This window comes from Pristiophorus japonicus, chromosome 15 (genome assembly GCF_044704955.1).
Source record: "Pristiophorus japonicus isolate sPriJap1 chromosome 15, sPriJap1.hap1, whole genome shotgun sequence".
Classification (NCBI taxonomy): domain Eukaryota; kingdom Metazoa; phylum Chordata; class Chondrichthyes; family Pristiophoridae; genus Pristiophorus; species Pristiophorus japonicus.
In genome coordinates, this window is record NC_091991.1 from 164,443,096 (window position 1) to 164,461,769 (window position 18,674).

At 48.1% G+C, this 18,674-nt stretch overlaps 1 protein-coding gene across 3 annotated transcripts in view; it reads left to right on the plus strand.

The window, feature by feature from the left end:
- Nucleotides 1-18,674, plus strand: part of chtf18 (CTF18, chromosome transmission fidelity factor 18 homolog (S. cerevisiae)) — a 140,067-nt gene that overhangs the window by 118,506 nt on the left and 2,887 nt on the right. For 2 of the 3 annotated variants that reach the window (XM_070901253.1, XM_070901254.1), the window contains exons 20-21: nt 3,056-3,172; nt 17,315-17,375. In XM_070901253.1, coding sequence (XP_070757354.1) covers nt 3,056-3,172; nt 17,315-17,375 — 178 coding nt within the window. The remainder of the gene's footprint in view (nt 1-3,055; nt 3,173-17,314; nt 17,376-18,674) is intronic. The other variant, XM_070901255.1, reaches the window with a different exon arrangement.

Consider the following 18,674-nt stretch of genomic DNA (forward strand, 5'->3'; position numbering starts at 1 on the left):
GTGGCCGTGCCTTCAGCTGCCTGGGCCATAAGGCACTCTAACTCCCTTCATAAACTTCTCCACCTCGCGACCTCTCTTTAAGACGCTCCATAAAACTTACCTCTGTGACCAAGCTTTTGGGCATCTGCCCTAATGTGGCTGTCAGTTTTTTTTTTTGTCTTATAACACTCCTGTGAGAAGCGCCTTGGAATGTGATACTATGTTAAAGGTGCTATATAAATACAAGTTGTTGTTCCCCCTTGTCATCGAATAATACGGCACAGAAGGAGACCATTTGATCATCGTGCCTGTGTCCTTTTATATTCTTCCTTGCCCAACACATGTCTAGTTCCCTTTTCAATGATAATGTACTCATAGTCTCACTGTCAGAGAATGTACTTATAATATAGAGATAGTTCTACACCATGTATGACATGGGTAATGACTGGACGGATTTGGGTATGATTTGTTTTACTTTAACGTGAGTTCAGAAAGGTGTAAAACCCACTGTACAGCCAGAAGGGTTGGTGTATGTTCAAACCCGATGGAATGTGACCTATCTTCCGATGGAACCCCAAGAGTTGTTGAGGCTTTCCTCAATGTATTGTCAATTATTTCCAACGTAAAAAGCGATACTGACACGACACCGTCTTATTCCAAGTGCTTTCTCTATAACCCTGCGGGTACATTGGAGAATATCATGGAAGATTGTTGGACCTTCAATGCCCTGCCCACCTGATCGGAGAGGCTGTGTGGGAGTTTAGAGGGTGCGGGGAATCGGAACAAATGGGAGATAAAGTAGGGGCATGGTGATCCAAGAGTTGGCGCAGGTTGGGTACAGCAAAGGATCGGAAAATTCATTGAAGGTGAAAATAAAATGGTGCTTTGTACACTCTTACCGAGGCATTTTTATTGCACTTGGAAAAAATATTCAAGTTTGCATTTATTGTGCTAATGTTGCAGAGCTCTCAATTATTTGCCAGGTTGAGGGTCAATCTTCTATTCAGCACATAATTCTTATGTGACTTATGGCGGTTGTCTGCCTGGATGTGCTGTCCCTGATTAATGAAGCCTTTAGAGACCAGTACCTAAAACCACGAGGTGTGGATTCAGAGTTAGATGAGAGAAGGTGTAACTCCCTGAAGGATTCTTGTTTGTGTGATGTGGGAAAAACAAGTCCTGCTAATGAGCCACCAATTGTCACCATGATGGAGTATACATGTATACCCCTGGGTAGATCGGGCTCTTAAACAATTCCAGTTAAACATTGAGAAGATCGGAGCATTTATCTTCAGCCCCCACCTCCCCACAAACTCTGCTTACTTCTCGCTGATTCCTTGCCCCTTCCCTGGCTACTGCCTCCGATTGAACCAGACTGTTCAATCCTGACTCGAGTTTAGAAATCGAGGGGGTTATTTTGGTGAAGGGGTGAAAACAGGTGCTAAATGGGTACCATGCTAATTAGACACAGCTGTTGAAAGTCTGGTTTTGGCCTGAAATTTTGGGCCTGATTGCTGATTACTATCATTTGAACTTGGCTGGAGGCACTAACAAGACTCCTGCAGGTTTAGCACTCGAGCGCTGAAGGAGTAGTGTATGTGGGTTCCACGCTCCAACTTCCACTGAAGGCTGGCACACACCATCTCAGGGATCGAGGGAGAGGGTGCACATGTTCGCGGACACAGCACTGGGGGTCTTGGTGGAGGGATGGGTCCAGAGGAGGAAGGATGTCCTGTACCTGCAGGGGGGAGTATCGCCACTTTGCCCTCCTGTCCCTCTCTCCTGCAGCAGCTGGTGCTGCTCTGTCTGGCCTTGTGTCCTCCTCCCATTCCTCCTGCAGACCGAGGGGGTCCCCGAGCAAGATGCTGATGACCAAGCACCCCCTTTCTCCTGGTGACTCCTATAAGGTAGAGTAGCACAGCACTCACTCGTTTTAGGTCCTTAGAATGTCCAGATTGAATGTTGATCGAGTGTTGAAGTGTGGACAAAGTCCCAGAAAGTCTCCAGGTGTGTCTTGGAAGTTCTTTTCAAACCTCCGGCTCAGTGAACAGTGAAAGCTGAGCATGGCTTTAAATAGCGCTCAAAATCTTCAACGACCTTTTTTACTACTATTCAGCTGGTTGCTGTTGGGAGAAGGCATCAGGTCAAGTGCTATCCACCGAAATGCCGTGCAGTCTCGTTAACGAGCGCCAGCAGGGAATTTAATTGGCAATCAGCCCCTTAAAGATCCAATGGGCAGCCGTTCCTAGCCCAGGCTTCAACTCCTTTACCAAGATGGTGTCTTGCACGAAACGCAGGCTAAACCGACATTGCAGCTCAAGACTCAGCGCCTAAAGTATCCAGGGAAAATTGCTCGCCGATTATCCTCTTCATTACACAGATCACTTACTTCCACCTCTGAAACACCACCCACCCTCCACCCCTACCAAGCCTACCTGCACTCGACTACTTCAATGGTCTCCCTGCCAACCTCCTGCCCTTCACTCTCGTCGAACTCCAGCTCATCTAAAAACTGGCTTTTGTACCCTATCCCGTTCCCCAGAGTGCCTCGAATTTAAATTTCTCATCCTCGTATTGAAATCCCTCCATGGCCTTGTCCCCCTCTCTTCCTGTAACCACCTCCAACTCCACTGCTCCCCTCCCCATCAAACTCCGCAATCCACTGACTCCAGCCTCCTGTGCGTGTTGCCCTACCATGTAGCGGCACGCACTCAGCTGCTGAGAGGTCACTGTCTGGGCTCTCTACCTGAAGCCCTCCGCCTCTCCACTTCCCTCTCCTCTGTAACACCCACTTCCCTGACCAAACCTTTGGACACCACTCCTGATCTCCTTCGGCCCGGTCTCCAGTTTTCCCAATGTGCAGCACCTTGGGATGGTTTTTCGATATTAAACAAGCTTGCTGCTAAACCTTCAGCCTTCACAGTCGTGCACTTTCTGTCTTTATTCATTCCTCTTGGTCCTGTTAACTTCTGAACGCCACAGAGCTGGGAAAGCCATCGGGGAGGGGAGGGGAGGGAGTGGGATTCTGAAAATGCTACTTTGTCCTGAGTGTTTTTTTTACATTTTCTGTTTCCAGGACGACATGGAAGTCAAAAATAAACCGAGTGAAAGCAAGAAAGGCTCAAAACCATGTGTGAAAAACCATGAGCTGAGGCTGGGAAATGTTGTCAAGTCTGTGACTGTGGAAGAAAAGGTAAGGCCCGTAAACAGTAATTCAGAAATGGATAACATCAATCTTAAGTGATCAGTCATAACTTCCTCCATCCCAAAACCCTCCGAGATCTCTGTGCTCCTCCAATTCTGGCACCTTGCTCAAGCCCGATTTCCATCGCTCCACCATTGGCAGCCGTGCCTTCAGCTGCCTGGGCCCCACAGCTCTGGAACTCCCTCCCGAAACCTCTCTGCCTCTCCATCATCCTCCTTTAAGACACTCCTTAAAACAGGCCTCTTTGACCAAGCTTTTGGTCACCTGTCCCAATAGCTCATGTGGCTCGTGTCAATTTTGTTTGATAACGCTCCTGTGAAGTGCCTTGGAATGTTTGTGTTGCATGCGCTATATAAATGCATGTTGTTGTGAAAAGAACATTCTATATTTTTTTTTTAGACTTGCTTTCTTTTCCTGGGGTAGTTGGTCACCACCACAGGGCTGCTTCTGACAGGAGAGTGGACAACCTGAGACACTCCCCTCCATGGCCCCTCCTGATATAACCAGCTGCACCACTGCCTGCCCATTCCGCCAGAGTGAAGTTGTTGCTACAGCGGTGCTGAGAACTCCCCAAGTGGGGATGGGCAGGAGTGTAGCTGTGGTACCCAGCACTCAAAACACATCACCTCCTGACATGCATCAAAACTCCTGAGCATGAGAGGGGATCTCATAGAAACATATAAAATTCTGACGGGATTGGACAGGTTAGATGCGGGAAGAATGTTCCCGATGTTGGGGAAGTCCAGAACCAGGGGTCACAGTCTAAGGATAAGGGGTAAGCCATTTAGGACCGAGATGAGGAGAAACTTCTTCACTCAGAGAATTGTGAACCTGTGGAATTCTCTACCACAGAAAGTTGTTGAGGCCAGTTCGTTGGATATATTCAAAAGGGAGTTAGATGTGGCCCTTACGGCTAAAGGGATCAAGGGGTATGGAGAGAAAGCAGGAATGGGGTACTGAAGCGCATGATCAGCCATGATCATATTGAATGGTGGTACAGGCTCGAAGGGCCGAATGGCCTACTCCTGCACCTATTTTCCACATTTCTATGCATCGTGTATGCAGCACAGAAAGAGGCCATTCGGCCTAACTGATCTACACCGGTGTTTATGCTCCACAAGAGGCTCCTCCCCCCCTACTTCATCTCAACCCATCAGTATATCCTTCTGTCCTTCCTCATGTATTTACCTAGCCACCCCTTAAATGCATCTCTTCTCTTCGCCTCAACTACTCCTTGTGGTAGCAAGTTCCACATTTTAACCACTCTCTGAGTAAAGACGTTCCCTATTGAATTTATTAGTGATGGTCCCCAGTTTTGGACTCCCCCACAAGTGGAAACATCATCCCTATCAAACCCTTCCGTAATATGAGACAGACATTTTTTTTTTTTAAATGTGTTTTTATTCGCTAGGCCGGCATTTATTGCCCATCCCTAATTGTCCTCGAGACTGTGGTGGTGAGCCGCCTTATGCAACCAAATGGCTTGCTCGGGTATTTCAGAGGGTAGTTGGGAGTCGATCACATTGGTGTGGCTCTGCCTCCGGGTAAGGACGGCAGATTTCCTTCCCTAAAGGACATTAGTGAACCAGATGGGTTTTTACAACAATCCGGTCACCATTACTGCTTTTTATTCCAGATTTATTTAATTCGCTGAATTTAAATTCCCCAGCCTGCCGTGGTGGGATTTGAACTCGCGTCTCTGGATTATAAATCCAGGCCTGTGGATTACTAATCCAGTGACATAAGCACTATGCTACCGTACCCTCGATCAGCTCATCCCTCAGCCTTCCCATTACTAGTTGTGCAGCATTTTCTCATGGACGGAAGAACCACCATAGCACTCAGTCACCAGAGGAGCTATCGGGAGCAGCATCCCTGGTCAACGTGATCTGTTATCGATGAGTGAGATGTATCCCATGAGCAGAGCCAACTGCAATGCTTTTTCCCCAATGGAGCTACTGCTACCAACACCTGTGAACAGACACGCGGCAGGGGGTGAGGTGCAGTGCCACATGTATTTTATTTCTAGAATGTATTCTGTGTTTTCTCTTTCCCCCCCCCCCCCAAGGCCAAGGCACTGAGATCAATTGCAGCACCCCACAGCCTACTCTTTTTTTTTTTAATGAGCAGAAAGTCAGCCTATTGTATCACTGAATTTTAAATGGAAGTCCGTGGTCAGAATAAGGTCAAACGGACAGAAGTCCACCTCTTGCCAACAGTGTCTGACTGTCACTGACCAATCAGGCCAACTCAATGGGGAGGGAAATCCGCCTATGAAGTAGCACAAAACGAAGGCAACGGAAATTAAAATAGGACAGGCTGTTAATACAAGCGACAGATTGACTGACTCCCGCTTTGCACTACTGCCCCTCCCCCAAAAAAACACTTGGATTTATATAACACCTTTCACGACCATTGGACGTCCCAAAGTGCTCTACCAGCCAATGAGGTACTTTTGAAGTGTAGTCACTGTTCCAATGTGGGAAACCCAGCAGCCAATTTGCACACAGCAAGCTCCCACAAACAGCACTGTGATAATGACCAGATAATCTGTTTTTGTTATGTTGATTGAAGGATAAATATTGGTCAGGACACCGGGGATAACTCCCCTGCTCTTCTTCAAAACAGTGCCGTGGGATCTTTTACATCCACCTGAGAGAGTGGGAGGGGCCTCAGTTTAACGTCGCATCCAAAAGACAGCACCTCCGCACTGGGAGTGTCAGCCTATATTTATGTGCTCAAGTGTGCGGAGTGGGGCTTGAAGCCACGACCTTCTGACTCCCAAGTGAGAATGCTGCCCACTGAACCACGGCTGAATTTCACCCTTGGTAACTCCCAGATGTAACTCTCTGTCGGCTGAGTCACACAGACGAGGAAGGTCCCGAGTTAGTTAGTCAGTCAGCCAAGACAGCAGTTGACCAGTGATCTGTAATGGAACGCTATTTGAGTGGGCACTGGGTGACTGCATGATCGAGCTTGCCTGTGATATTCCCAGTCGGGTATGCTGCCAACATTCACCTCAATGCTCACACATGACAACGTCCCACTTAGGTGAGCTTACCAAGGGCAACCATTGCTCATGGAAGCCTGCCCTAGAGAGTGAATCGGGGCCATCTGGTGAGGGGAGGGGGGAAAACGGGTGATGATCAGAAACGATCACTCCACCACCAGCAGTGTTATCATCCACTTTTGGTGCTGGTGTCATCACGGCACAGCATCTATTGCAGCTTGTCCTGTCTGACTATTGCTGTGTGTGTAACTTCTGTTGGAAATAAAAAGCAAGTTAACCCAGTTTTCTTGGTAATGGAAAATGTGAGTTATGCTGCCAACACAGGAACTTTATTCTCACCTCTTTGGAGATTTCTTGACTCCTTGTTACGGTTGCACAATTGCCCCAAGAGGTAAATGCATGTGACCGAATCTGATCCAATGGGAAAGGCGTGGCTCATAATCTCAAGGAAAAGCACAGCCCTAGGACTGTTTATGTGAGTGCGGGCGCGTGTGGAGTGCGGGCACAGAGGGCCCGAGTGGTTTGGCGTAGCTTACCGAGAAGGGCTGACTTGCCTCCAGATGGCTGAAAGCCAGCTGCTGCTTGCACTGCCAGAACCAAGTGCTCCCGGGGCAGCTGGAGGAAGGAGTGTGCTGTCAGGTGACTAGCGACCGCTGCTTTCCAACCAAACAGTAAGAGGTGACACAGATACTCTCGCGAGCGTGCGGGATGCGGCTCGGGGAACGATGGGAGCTGATCAACGGCAGCAGCTGTCGGCAAAACATCTGGATTTGTCCCATACTCCCCTTTCAGTGAGCATTTGGAAAAAAACTTCCTGTGGTCCAACCTCAGCACCTGACTGGGTACCGTTGCCATGAGAACACCGGCATCAATAATGAAGATTGGCGGTTATATATTTGTGAGGGTCAATAATTTTATTCCCATTACTCCGTTAAAAGCATGAGGATTGATTGTATCGCTAGACCAGTCCATTCCATGCCGTCTCCCCTTCTGCTAATGGTGGCCAACTAGCTGAGCACATGGACATGTGGGGGAGAAATGAGCTGGAGGCATGTGTATCCCTGCGTTACCCAACACACACGCACTTTTTGGCATGGGTTATGCCCCCTCTTTCTCTGTCCTTCGGGAGTTGCCCTGATGTGCTGCCCCCACCCCCTCCCAATCTTTATATGTGGTTACACCTCTACTCACGAGATCATTTTCAGGAAAGTACAACTTGCTGCACATCCTGGAGTCCAGGCCGTGATCTGGCTGCTGCAGGTGTTGTTTTTTTTTATTCATTCACGATTTGTGGGCGTCGCTGGCAAGGCCGGCATTTATTGCCCATCCCGAGTTGCCCTCGAGAAGGTGGCGGTGAGCCGCCGCCTTGAACTGCTGCAGTCCGTGGGATGAAGGAACTCCCACCGTGCTGTTAGGGAGCGAGTTCCAGGATTTCGACCCAGAGACTGAAGGAACGGCCAAAATATTTCCCGGTCAGAGTGGTGTGTGACTTTGAGGGCAGCCTCCAATTCTTTTTGCAGTTCAGTGTTTGCGTGTCAACTGGAAATTTGAAGCCCCTTACATCGGTCAGCAGTGGAAGGCCTCAAACTATTACCTTCTAATCCTGCCCACTTGTCTGAAGTCTCTTCCCCTGTGATGGTGTGTCTCGGAGCAACCGTTAAGCTGGAGCACCCACCCACCTCGGTCAACACTCTTTGTTTTTATAAAAACAGCCATGGCTTTTCCACTGTTGAACATCTGCTCTTAAATTACAAAGTCATAGTTCAACACAAAGCTCTTTAATTGGGAGCGAGTGTTTGGTGAGAATGTGCTCAAAGCCCACTGTATGTTACACACCTCACCCACAGGCTTTTGGTAATGTGAAGCTCTTGGCTGAATTTGAATGAATATTGGAAAAATGTAGTTACCCGTACCTTGCACCTGCTGATTATTTTCTAAAACTCTACTATTCTCTCTCTCTCTCCCCTCTCCAGTATATGTACATCATTCATCTGATCTTTTGATATTCCCCAGACTCCTCTCGGACTTCCCACACTCCTATCACCCCATTTTCTTCTCTCCTTTCCAGAAGGCACTGACTGTTACAGGGGTCTTACTCCACGAGCCAGACAGCCCCTCCAATACCTCACCCAAGTGCTCATTCTTCCTGTCTCAAGCATAGGTTGGCGTGCCATTCGACTATGGGGCCATCACAGCTGAGCCTGATGCTGTTCTCAACTGATAATTCTTTCACTTTCCAGCAGAGCTTTCCTGATTTATTTTTTTTCTTTCTTCCCTCCATCCATTCTTCCCTCCTTCCTGAAGTCATTGGGATAGTCACTGAAATCTAAGGCTCTGTGTACAGCAAGTACGGTAGCATAGTGGTTATGTTACTGGACTAGTAATCCATAGCTCTGGACTAATCTGGAAAATGTGAGTTGAAATCCTACCGAAGGCGGTGGGGAATTTAAATTCAGCTACTTAAATAGATGTGGAATAAAAAGAAAATATCAGTAATGGTGAAACTACCGGATTGTCGTAAAAACCCACCTGGTTCACTAATGTCCTTCAGGAAAGGAAACCTGCTGTCCTTACCCGGTCTGGCCTATCTGTAACTCCAGACCCACAGCAATGTGGTTGATTTGTAACTCCGCTCTGAAATGGCCCAGCAAGCCACTCGGTTGTATCAAACAACTAGAAAAAAACACCTTCAGCGCTTCAAGAAGGCAATTGGGGATTGGCAATAAATGCAGATTTTGCCAGCAAAAAATGCAGTGGCAAGGAAGTAAATTGTCGAGATGAAAAAACGAAAAACTATGAATGCGATGGGAAACACAAATTGTTTTTTTCTCGTTCATCTGCTGACTGACCTATGGTTCAAATATTTTCTTAACCTGCCATGCCATATAAACTACAATTGCTTTACCCCCTTAAGAAAGAAAAGAAAGACTTGCATTTATATTGTATCTATCACACCTCTCTGATACAGCCCAAAGCACTTGATACATTGAATTGCTTTGACGGTCACATTACTGTGGCCATGTAGGCAGACACGGCAGACATTTTGTGCACACAGATCCCACAAACAGCGGTATGATGAGTTGATGTATTTTTGTAATGCAGTGGTTTGGGGAAGGAATGTTGGCCAGGCCTCTCCGAGATGACTAGGAAGAACCCCTACTTTTCCTTGAATATTGCCGTGGGATCTTTAATGTCTACCTAAACACCAGACATGCCTCAGTTTCCCAACCCATCGGAAGGACGGTACCTCTGACAATGCAGCACTGCCTCAATACTGAACCGCAGTGTCGGCCTAGATTATGTGCACAAGTTACTTACCTCTTCCCCCTTTAAGAGGGGCTTGCCCTCAGCTCATTTGTGGCAATGCAGATGGGGACTGTTTTGACACACAATATTTACCGTATCATTAAAGGTGCTGTTAAGTGCAGTGCTTCTCGGTGTGGAACAGCTGTACACGGGGCAGATATTGCAGCATAGGCTTTGTTGGCAGGTTAGTATACGCGTTACTTTAGTAACCTCATATTTACAAAACCAGCCGCTGTGTTTTGTGTCCTGTTCATTTAGTCTTATGATTCGCTCTGTGAATGTGCTTGGGTGCAGCCCAGTAACCATCTGCCAGTGTCCCATTTAAATCAATGCCATTTGGGTCAGTCAGAGAGAGAGTGGCCACCTTTTAAACTGCACAACCCAAGTTTACTGGAATCGACCTTTCCTCTAAGCTGCGTGGCTGTGCAGTGATGGTAAAGGTCACGCGCAGGCCGATCACCGGCTTCTCCATTGTAAATACAGCGCATGCGCGGGAAGCAAGGAACCGCGCACTAAATGAAGCAGAACAAAGCGCAGCTTACAGTGAACATTGACTGGAATAATAATGACACAAGTTTCAACCTGGGGAGGGGGGAAAAAAAGTGATTTTTCAAAATTCATTCTGGGGACGTGGGCGTCACTGGCAAGACTGGCATTTACTCGATGGCCTGAGGAGGGAGGTGAGCCACCGCCTTGAACCGCTGCAGTCCCTGTTTGTAGCGGTATTGCAATGGACTGGCCGCTTCAGAGGGTAGTTAAGAGTCAACCACGTTGGTGTAGGACTGGAGTCGTGTGTCGGCCAGACCGGGTAAAGACGGCAGATTTCCTTCCCCAAAGGGCATTAGTGAACCAGTTGGGATATTTCCGACAATCCGACAGCTTCATGCTAACTTTTATATAAAAAAAAAATAGTCCCGTTCCACTAAAATTCAAATCGCCCAAGAGCCTGTAATTTCTATTAAAGCCTATTGCAGAAGGACTGAGTGGAGGCAGCTGACCACTGGAGATGGCCAGCCTCGGGGTGAATCATCTTCATTGGGACGGTGTCTCTTAAACCATTAATTAGAATTTTTTTGAGGGGGGGGATTATCGGCTTGTCGTCACCTCAGTATCCATATTGCTCACTTGTACGGATTCATCTGTAGATTTATTTCAATTTACTTTTATAATATTTTGTTAAGTTTGGCTAACTCAAAACAAAATTAGATGAGGAAGTTACAGTAAAAGGAATGCTCTGAATAACTGCGCCTGTCCCTGATTTTTCACTCAAACGTTTAACATTTGGATCTTCCTGCAGTTTTCTCCTGGATTTAATGTCATGAGCTAAAAACCTGAGAATACTTTGAGAGTTTGAGGATAAACCTTAGCTGATAACCACCCAAATGATAGTCCCATCTGGAAAAACGAACCCCCGATTCTTTAAGTTAGAGGGAGAGTCTGCGCTGAGGAGGTTTAGATCTTGATCTGGTGCAGCACGATGTCTGATGAAAGCATAATTCTGAAACATATTCTGGGATGTTTGTTCGCTAGCTGACGTATGTGTTGCCTGAAAAAAAAACTAATTGGAGCAAGCTGGAACTTGCTGAGCGGAATATCAACATGTTGGTGCGGAGGTGAATGTGAGATCACCCAAGAGGCCGTGTCGTCAAGGGCTGCCTGAATATATCCGCTCATTAAAAGTCAAGGATGAGGAAAGACCATTCAGCCGACTGAGGCTCTGCTTTCTCTCTCTCTCTCTCTCTCTCACTCTCTCTCATAACCTTGCTCTCCCATTATAGCAACCAACTACATTTTGAAAGCCCCTAATGTTACTGTATCCATTACTCCGCCGTGCGTAAAGTTCTCCCCAGTATAGAAATGTTTTATATTGCCTCTCCTCACACTAATCGTTTCAGTAATCACCGCAACTTTAGAATAATCCATTTGGTGCAGACCCAGTTCACATACAATGAAGGTCCCACGAAACGCAATTGGATGTTTGTGTAGAGGTATTCTTTTTAATTCATTCTCGGGATGTGGGCATCGCTGGCAAAGCCAGCGTGTATTGCCCATCTCTAGTTGCCCTGAGAAGGTGGTGGTGAGCTGCCTCGCAGAACAGCTAGCAACAGTCTGTATCACGAAGCGGCTTGCTCCGCCAGTTCCGTGTGTGACTGGCGACGCGTGTAGGCCAGGCCAAGTAGGGGTGTCGGGTTCTCCTCCCTGAAGGATATTAGTGACCCAGTTGGGTTTTTACGACAGTCCTGCAGTTTTCATGGTAACTTTTATCTGGTGCCAGCCCACATGAGTGGCCAGATTTATTGTGTTCAATTTTCCACAGTGAGATTTGAACCCAACCTTTGGGTTGCGACTAGGACACTGGGAAATCTCTGCTCCTCTCCAGACAGTGCCAGGGCATCTATAACATCCACCTGAACAGGCACAATAGGGCCTTCGTTTATGTCATGTCTGAAACATAGAAAATAGGTGCAGGAGTAGGCCATTCGCCCTTCGAGCCTGCACCACCATTCATAAGAACATAAGAATTAGGAACAGGAGTAGGCCATTTAGCCCCTCGAGCCTGCTCCGCCATTCAACAAGATCATGGCTGATCTGGCCGTGGACTCAGCTCCACTTACCCGCCCGCTCCCCGTAACCCTTAATTCCCTTATTGGTTAAAAATCTATCTGTGACTTGAATACATTCAATGAGCTAGCCTCAACTGCTTCCTTGGGCAGAGAATTCCACAGATTCACAACCCTCTGGGAGAAGAAATTCCTTCTCAACTCGGTTTTAAATTGGCTCCCCCGTATTTTGAGGTTGTGCCCCTTAGTTCTAGTCTCCCCGACAAGTGGAAACAACTTCTCTGCCTCAATCTTGTCTATCCCTTTCATTATTTTAAATATTTCTATAAGATCCCCCTCATCCTTCTGAACTCCAACAAGTAAAGACCCAGTCTACTCAATCTATCATCATAAGATAACCCCCTCATCTCCGGAATCAGCCTCGTGAATCGTTTCTGTACCCCCTCCAAAGCTAGTATATCCTTCCTTAAGTAAGGTGATCAAAACTGCACGCAGTACTCCAGGTGCGGCCTCACCAATACCCTATACAGTTGCAGAAGGACCTCCCTGCTTTTGTACTCCATCCCTCTCGCAATGAAGGCCAACATTCCATTCGCCTTCCTGATTACCTGCTGCACCTGCAAACTAACTTTTTGGGATTCATGAACCCCCAGGTCCCTCTGCACCGCAGCATGTTGTAACTTCTCCCCATTCAAATAATATTCCCTTTTACTGTTTTTTTTCCCCAAAGGTGGATGACCTCACACTTTCCGACATTGTATTCCATCTGCCAAACCTTAGCCCATTTGCTTAACCTATCTAAATCTCTTTGCAGCCTTTCTGTGTACTCTACACAACCTGCTTTCCCACTAATCTTTGTGTCATCTGCAAATTTTGTTACGCTACATTCTGTCCCCTCTTCCAGGTCATCTATGTATATTGTAAACAGTTGTGGTCCCAGCACCGATCCCTGTGGCACACCACTAACCACCGATTTCGAACCCGAAAAGGACCCATTTATCCCGACTCTCTGCTTTCTGTTCGCCAGCCAATTCTCTATCCATGCTAATACATTTCCTCTGACTCCACGTACCCTTATCTTCTGTAGTATGATCATGGCTGATCATGCAACTTCAGTACCCCATTCCTGCTTTCTCTCCATACCCCTTGATCCCTTTAGCCGTAAGGGCCACATCTAACTCGCTTTTGAACATATCTAACGAACTGGCCTCAACAACTTTCTGTGGTAGAGAATTCCACAGGTTCACAATTCTCTGGGTGAAAAAGTTTACCTCATCTCGGTTCTATATGACTTACCCCTAATCCTAGACTGTGACCCCTGGTTCTGGACTTCCCCAACATCGGGAAGATTCTTCCTGCATCTTACCTGTCCGATCCCTTCAGAATTTTGTGTGTTTTTATGAGATCATCTCTCATTCTTCTAAATTCCATTGAATATAAGCCTAGTCGATCCAGTCTTTCTTCATATGTCAGTCCTGCCATCCCGGGAATCAGTCTGGTGAACCTTCGTTGCACTTCCTTAATAGCAAGAATGTCCTTCCTCTGATTAGGAGACCAAAACTGCACACACTTATCAAGGTGTGGCCTCACCAAGGCCCTGTACAACTGCAGTAAGACCTCCCTGCTCCTATACTCCAATCCTCTGACTATGAAGGCCAACATGCCATTTGCTTTCTCAACTGCCTGGGTGGCACCTCTAACAATCCTCAGTACAGCACTGAAGTGTCTGCTTAGTTTATGTGCTCAAGTCTTGAAGTCAGGCTTGAGATTCAGAGGTAAGAGTGCCACCGACTGAGCCAAGCTGACAGAGAAAGGCGCAGAAAAAATTGCCGCTGCAGTTTAGGTCCGTACCTCCATGGCACACCTTGGGAACGAGTGTTGAATGGCCGATAAAACAATTTATAACATTCGAAATGCCCCAGTCTGAGATCAGAGCAGTAAAATGGTTTGTCTGCATTACGGAGAATGTGGGTGGAACTCTTCCATCACCACTTGTATGGTTAAGCTGGAGACCCACCTTAAATAGGACTGATTGTCCAGCCAAAGCATGAACCCAAAAGACCAATCTATCTGTCTCTTTCAAATGCTGTGTAACCTGTGCATTTCCAGCATTTTCTGCTTTTATTTGGTTGAGCAATCGACGGGCATTTTGTCTCTCGAACCCAGATTCAGGCTGCTGTTGTCAGATTTTTTTTTTAAACTAGAATGTTCTACACCATCTACTTTAGTGCCGTCCAACTGTTTGTTCGAGCTCAAGTTGTGGATAAGCAAGAAAGTTCTCCATTGCCAAGGCCGAAGCCATCCTGTTTGTCAGAGTCTCGCCACACCATTGCCTCAAGGACCCGCCTCCCCCTCCCCCCTCCCCCAGCTTTGTTAGTCTGGGCCCGATGTTGGACAATCTCGGTGCCCTGTGTGACGGTGAGCTGAGCTTGAAGCACACATCATAGCCTCCCCAACCTCTCCCACCTCCATCCTTACCTCACCCTCACTGCTGATAAAAGGATCAAATACTCCAATGCACTCCTCACCTGCCTTCTGAATTCCATTCCACAAAATCTAAAACTTGTTCCCAACTCTTATTTCACACTAAGTCCCAGTCCCCTGTTACCCCATGTCACAGGCTTTCAATAGTTCCCTGTCTCCCAAATCATCTAATTAAAAATCCTTGCCCTCGTCAACATGTCCCTTATGGCCTCGCTCCTCTGCAAGCTCCTCTAGCCTACGTACCATTTCCCATCTTCTGTTGCTCAGACTGGCCTCCTCTGCGTCCCTCCCTCCCAATAAGCATCATTGGTGAAGGAGCCTTCTGCTTTCTTGCTCCTCGCCTCTGGAAATATCTCTTTAAACCTTTCCACCGAGAGCGCAATATTTTTCCAGTCAGGCTATTCTGTACAGTTTCACAAACTGGCTTATCCTACGTGACCATATGTTATGGTCCATTACGTCACGTAACGTTATTTTTATGTTGTGCTGTGCTAGGTGATTGTGTTCTGTACCTAGGCTGAGAAAAGGCCAGGCGGTACTCGCTCTATTTTTGCTGCACTCATCTCCATGTATCTACCCTTCCTTTCACCTCCACCTCCTGGGAGAGGCTAGAGGAAACAGCCCTGTAGAACTACAAGAATCCTTTGTCAAAATGTCCTCAAAGGTGATCAGGCACAACCCCGGAGACCCCAGGCCAGTTAGTTATTACTCGTATGATCTCCTTATGACTGCAAGGAGCCCGTCCTCATCACCTGAGAAATACAAAACTTCTGAATATCTTCTCAATTTAAATGGGTGGCTTCTACTTCTATCTGACTCCATCACCTCAAACAATCTGTGTACTTGTGGTGCGATCAGTGCCCTTATGCAATTTAATTACCTGAATCAGATCGCCTCTCGGTCTACATCTTCCCGGGGAAGGTTGCTCACGTCCGCAGTACTGTTTGTGAGACAGCTCAGCTTCTGTGCAGCGCACACACACGTGATCCACTTCGACACGGCATTGTTTTCTGACAGGTCCGTGACGTGCAATAGATTCCGTCTCGCCCAACAACGCTGATTATCTCTGTCTGATGGCAACGACAGGTTAAAGAGGCGAGCTCCTGCCGAGTTGCATTGCCCGCCTGACACTGTGGCTCTCGGTAAAGGAGAATGGAGGGCAGCGTCCCAGTAATGAGGTCCAATGAGGAACTCCAAAGCCCTGCACCTGATTGGCTAGGGACATCACTATAGGCAAACACATTCAGCCTATTGACAACTGTTCGCAGCCAAATTTGTTTCTGCAGCATTTTTAATATTCGCTGTTTACTGATGTCAGACTTGAGCCTATTTTTTAATTTGAATTTTCGTACATTCATCTACTCAAATGTATCTAAACTCCAGGAATTTGAGCACATAAATCTAGTCAGACACTCCAGCACGGTGCTGAGGGAGTGCTGCACTGTTGGAGCTGCCGTCTTTTGGATGGGACGTTAAACCGAGGACGTACTTATTTGTACTGCAAAAATGGCCAACATTCTACACCCTTTGTTTCTGATTGGTCCCCTTGGAGGATAAGCCACACCCTGAAGTTTTGCAGGAACGTGTCACTGGAACCGCCCATCCCAAGGTCTCACTGACATTTGCAAATTGTAACTCGATCCACTTTCGCTTCTTGAAGTGACAGAGGACAGAGCTCCCCAGAAGACAGCAAGGGCCAGACAAAGTGCCTTACCCCAGTTCAAGTGTATCCTTCCTTCCCCCCAACCCACCATAGATGGGGCATTGTATTCGAATTGTTAACAGGTTTATTGGATATGAAGTCAATAGTGACAGTGCTGTAACTTTGCCCCTCCCCACTCTGTTCCTTCCGCCCCCTCCCTCCTCCAGCCGCTCGCTCCCCCCTTCCCTCCTCCAGCCTCTCGCTCCCCCCTATTCCCTCCCCCAGCCTCTCGCTTCCCTCCTCCAGCCTCTCGCTCCCCTCCCTCTTCCCTCCTCCAGCCTCTCGCTCCCCCCCCCTTCCCTCCTCCAGCCGCTCGCTCCCCCCCCTTCCCTCCTCCAGCCGCTCGCTCCCCCCTTCCCTCCTCCAGCCGCTCGCTCCCCCCCCTCTTCACTCCTCTAGCCGCTCGCTCCCCCCCCCTTCCGTCCCCCAGCCTCTCGCTTCCCTTCTCCAGCCTCTCGCTCCCCCCTCTTCCCCCCCCACCCAGCCTCTCGCTCCCCCCAGCCCCTCTCTCTCCCCCCCCCAATCCCGCCAGCCTCTCTCTCTTTCCCCCCCCCCCCCCCCCAGCCTCTCGCCCTTCCCACTCCCGCCCCCCCACCTCTCTCTCTCTCTCTCTCTTTCACCCCCCCGCCTCTCTCCTTCCCCCCCCCCCCAGCCCCTCTCTCTCTCTCTCTTTCCCCCCCCAACCCCAGCCACTCGGTACCGGGCCCCCCGACAGCCAGCGGGGGAGAGTTGGAGCCTCTGCATTGAATGATTCGGGAGGGGGCGGGGCGGTACAAATCGTTACATCGTTAAACCGAGGCCCCGTCTGCCCCCTCGGGTGGATGTAAAAGATCCCATGGGCACTATTTCGAAGAAGAGCAGGGGAGTTATCCCCGGTGTCCTGGTCAATATTTATCCCTCAATCAACATAACAAAAAACAGATTATTTGGTCATTTTCATATCGCTGTTTGTGGGAGCTTGCTGTGTGCACATTAGCTGCTGCATTTCCCACATTACAACAGTGACAAAAGGTGCTATATAAATGCAAGTCTTTCTTTAAACACTTTCTTTTTCTCTTAATTTCCAGACAGATCTGGACTTCTTTGGACGGCGCGTGGTCAAAAAGAACATTGTGTCAACCTCAACGGGTATTTTTCTCCGATACTTACTGTCTCTCCCTCGTGTACAGCAGCCCAGGGCCTCCGCATCTCTCTCCTGCCATTTGGTGGGACACCACCTTTACTGTAGGGTTGCCAATTCGGATAGGCCTGGAGTCTCCTGGAATTAATGACAATCTGAGTGCTGCTGTCAGTAACTCCTCACGGGATCGGGGGGGGGAAAGTGGAGCTGAGGGGCCATGATCTTATTGAATGGCGGAGCAGGCTCGAGGGGCCGTATGGCCTACTCCTGCTCCTAATTCTTATGTTTAGAACCCGGGGGGAAAATCAATTAAAAAGAATTGTGTGTGTTCTTTATTTTTCTTCGAACGCTTTTAGTATATTGGTTATTAAAAAATATATAGGTGGTAGTGGTGGGGCGGGGGGACTGGCTGTTTGACTGACTAACTGGTGAACGCAGGCAGGAGGTCATGTGATAAAACCTCCAGGGATGCATCCAACCAGAGTTGACAGCCTTGCTCCCGCGTTACAGGAATGATGTGATGCCCGAGAGAGGTGTGTACGGAAAGTGAAGTCCTCGTGTTTGGGTTGTACAGTTCAGTGGGCCTGCACACTAAACCCAGCGCACGGTCTGGCTGCTGCTGCTACTCCAGTGGTCCCGGCTCGCATGGCTGCCATTTTGACAGCAACCTGCGGGAAGTGACCCAACCGAAACACATTGTAACATAAAGGGGGGCAGTAGTTCATAGAAACGTGCAGCACAGCAGGAGGCCATTCGGCCCGTCATGCCTGCGCTGGCTCTTTGAAAGAGCGATCCCATTAGTCCCGCTCTCCCCCGCCCTTTCCCCATAGCCCTGCGCATCTTTTCTTTTTAAGTACATATCCAATTCCCTTTTAAAAGTTGCTATTGAATCTACTTTCCCCCTCCCTTTCAGGCAGTACATTCCAGATCATAACTCGCTGCGTTTAAACAAAATATCTCCTCGTCTTCCAGCTGGTTCTTTTGCCAATTATCTTAAATTGGTGACTCCTGGTCAGCGACCCTCCTGTCAGTGGAAACCGGTTCTCCTCATTTACTCGATCAAAATCCCTCGTAAATTTTGAACCTGTATTAAATCTAGTTATTTTATTTTAGAAACAAAATCTCCTCACCTCCTCTCATTCATTAAAATGAATGGCTGGCTGGCTGGCTGGCAGCTCAGTGGCAGGCCTTTGGTCCTCCGTGTGCCTCCAGGTGTTGCGCATTGGCTTTGATTAGCGGAGGCCATTTTGTTTCGGGGCGTCGGAATAACTCCGTGACTGGTTTTCAGAGCCGCACATTTTCTCCCA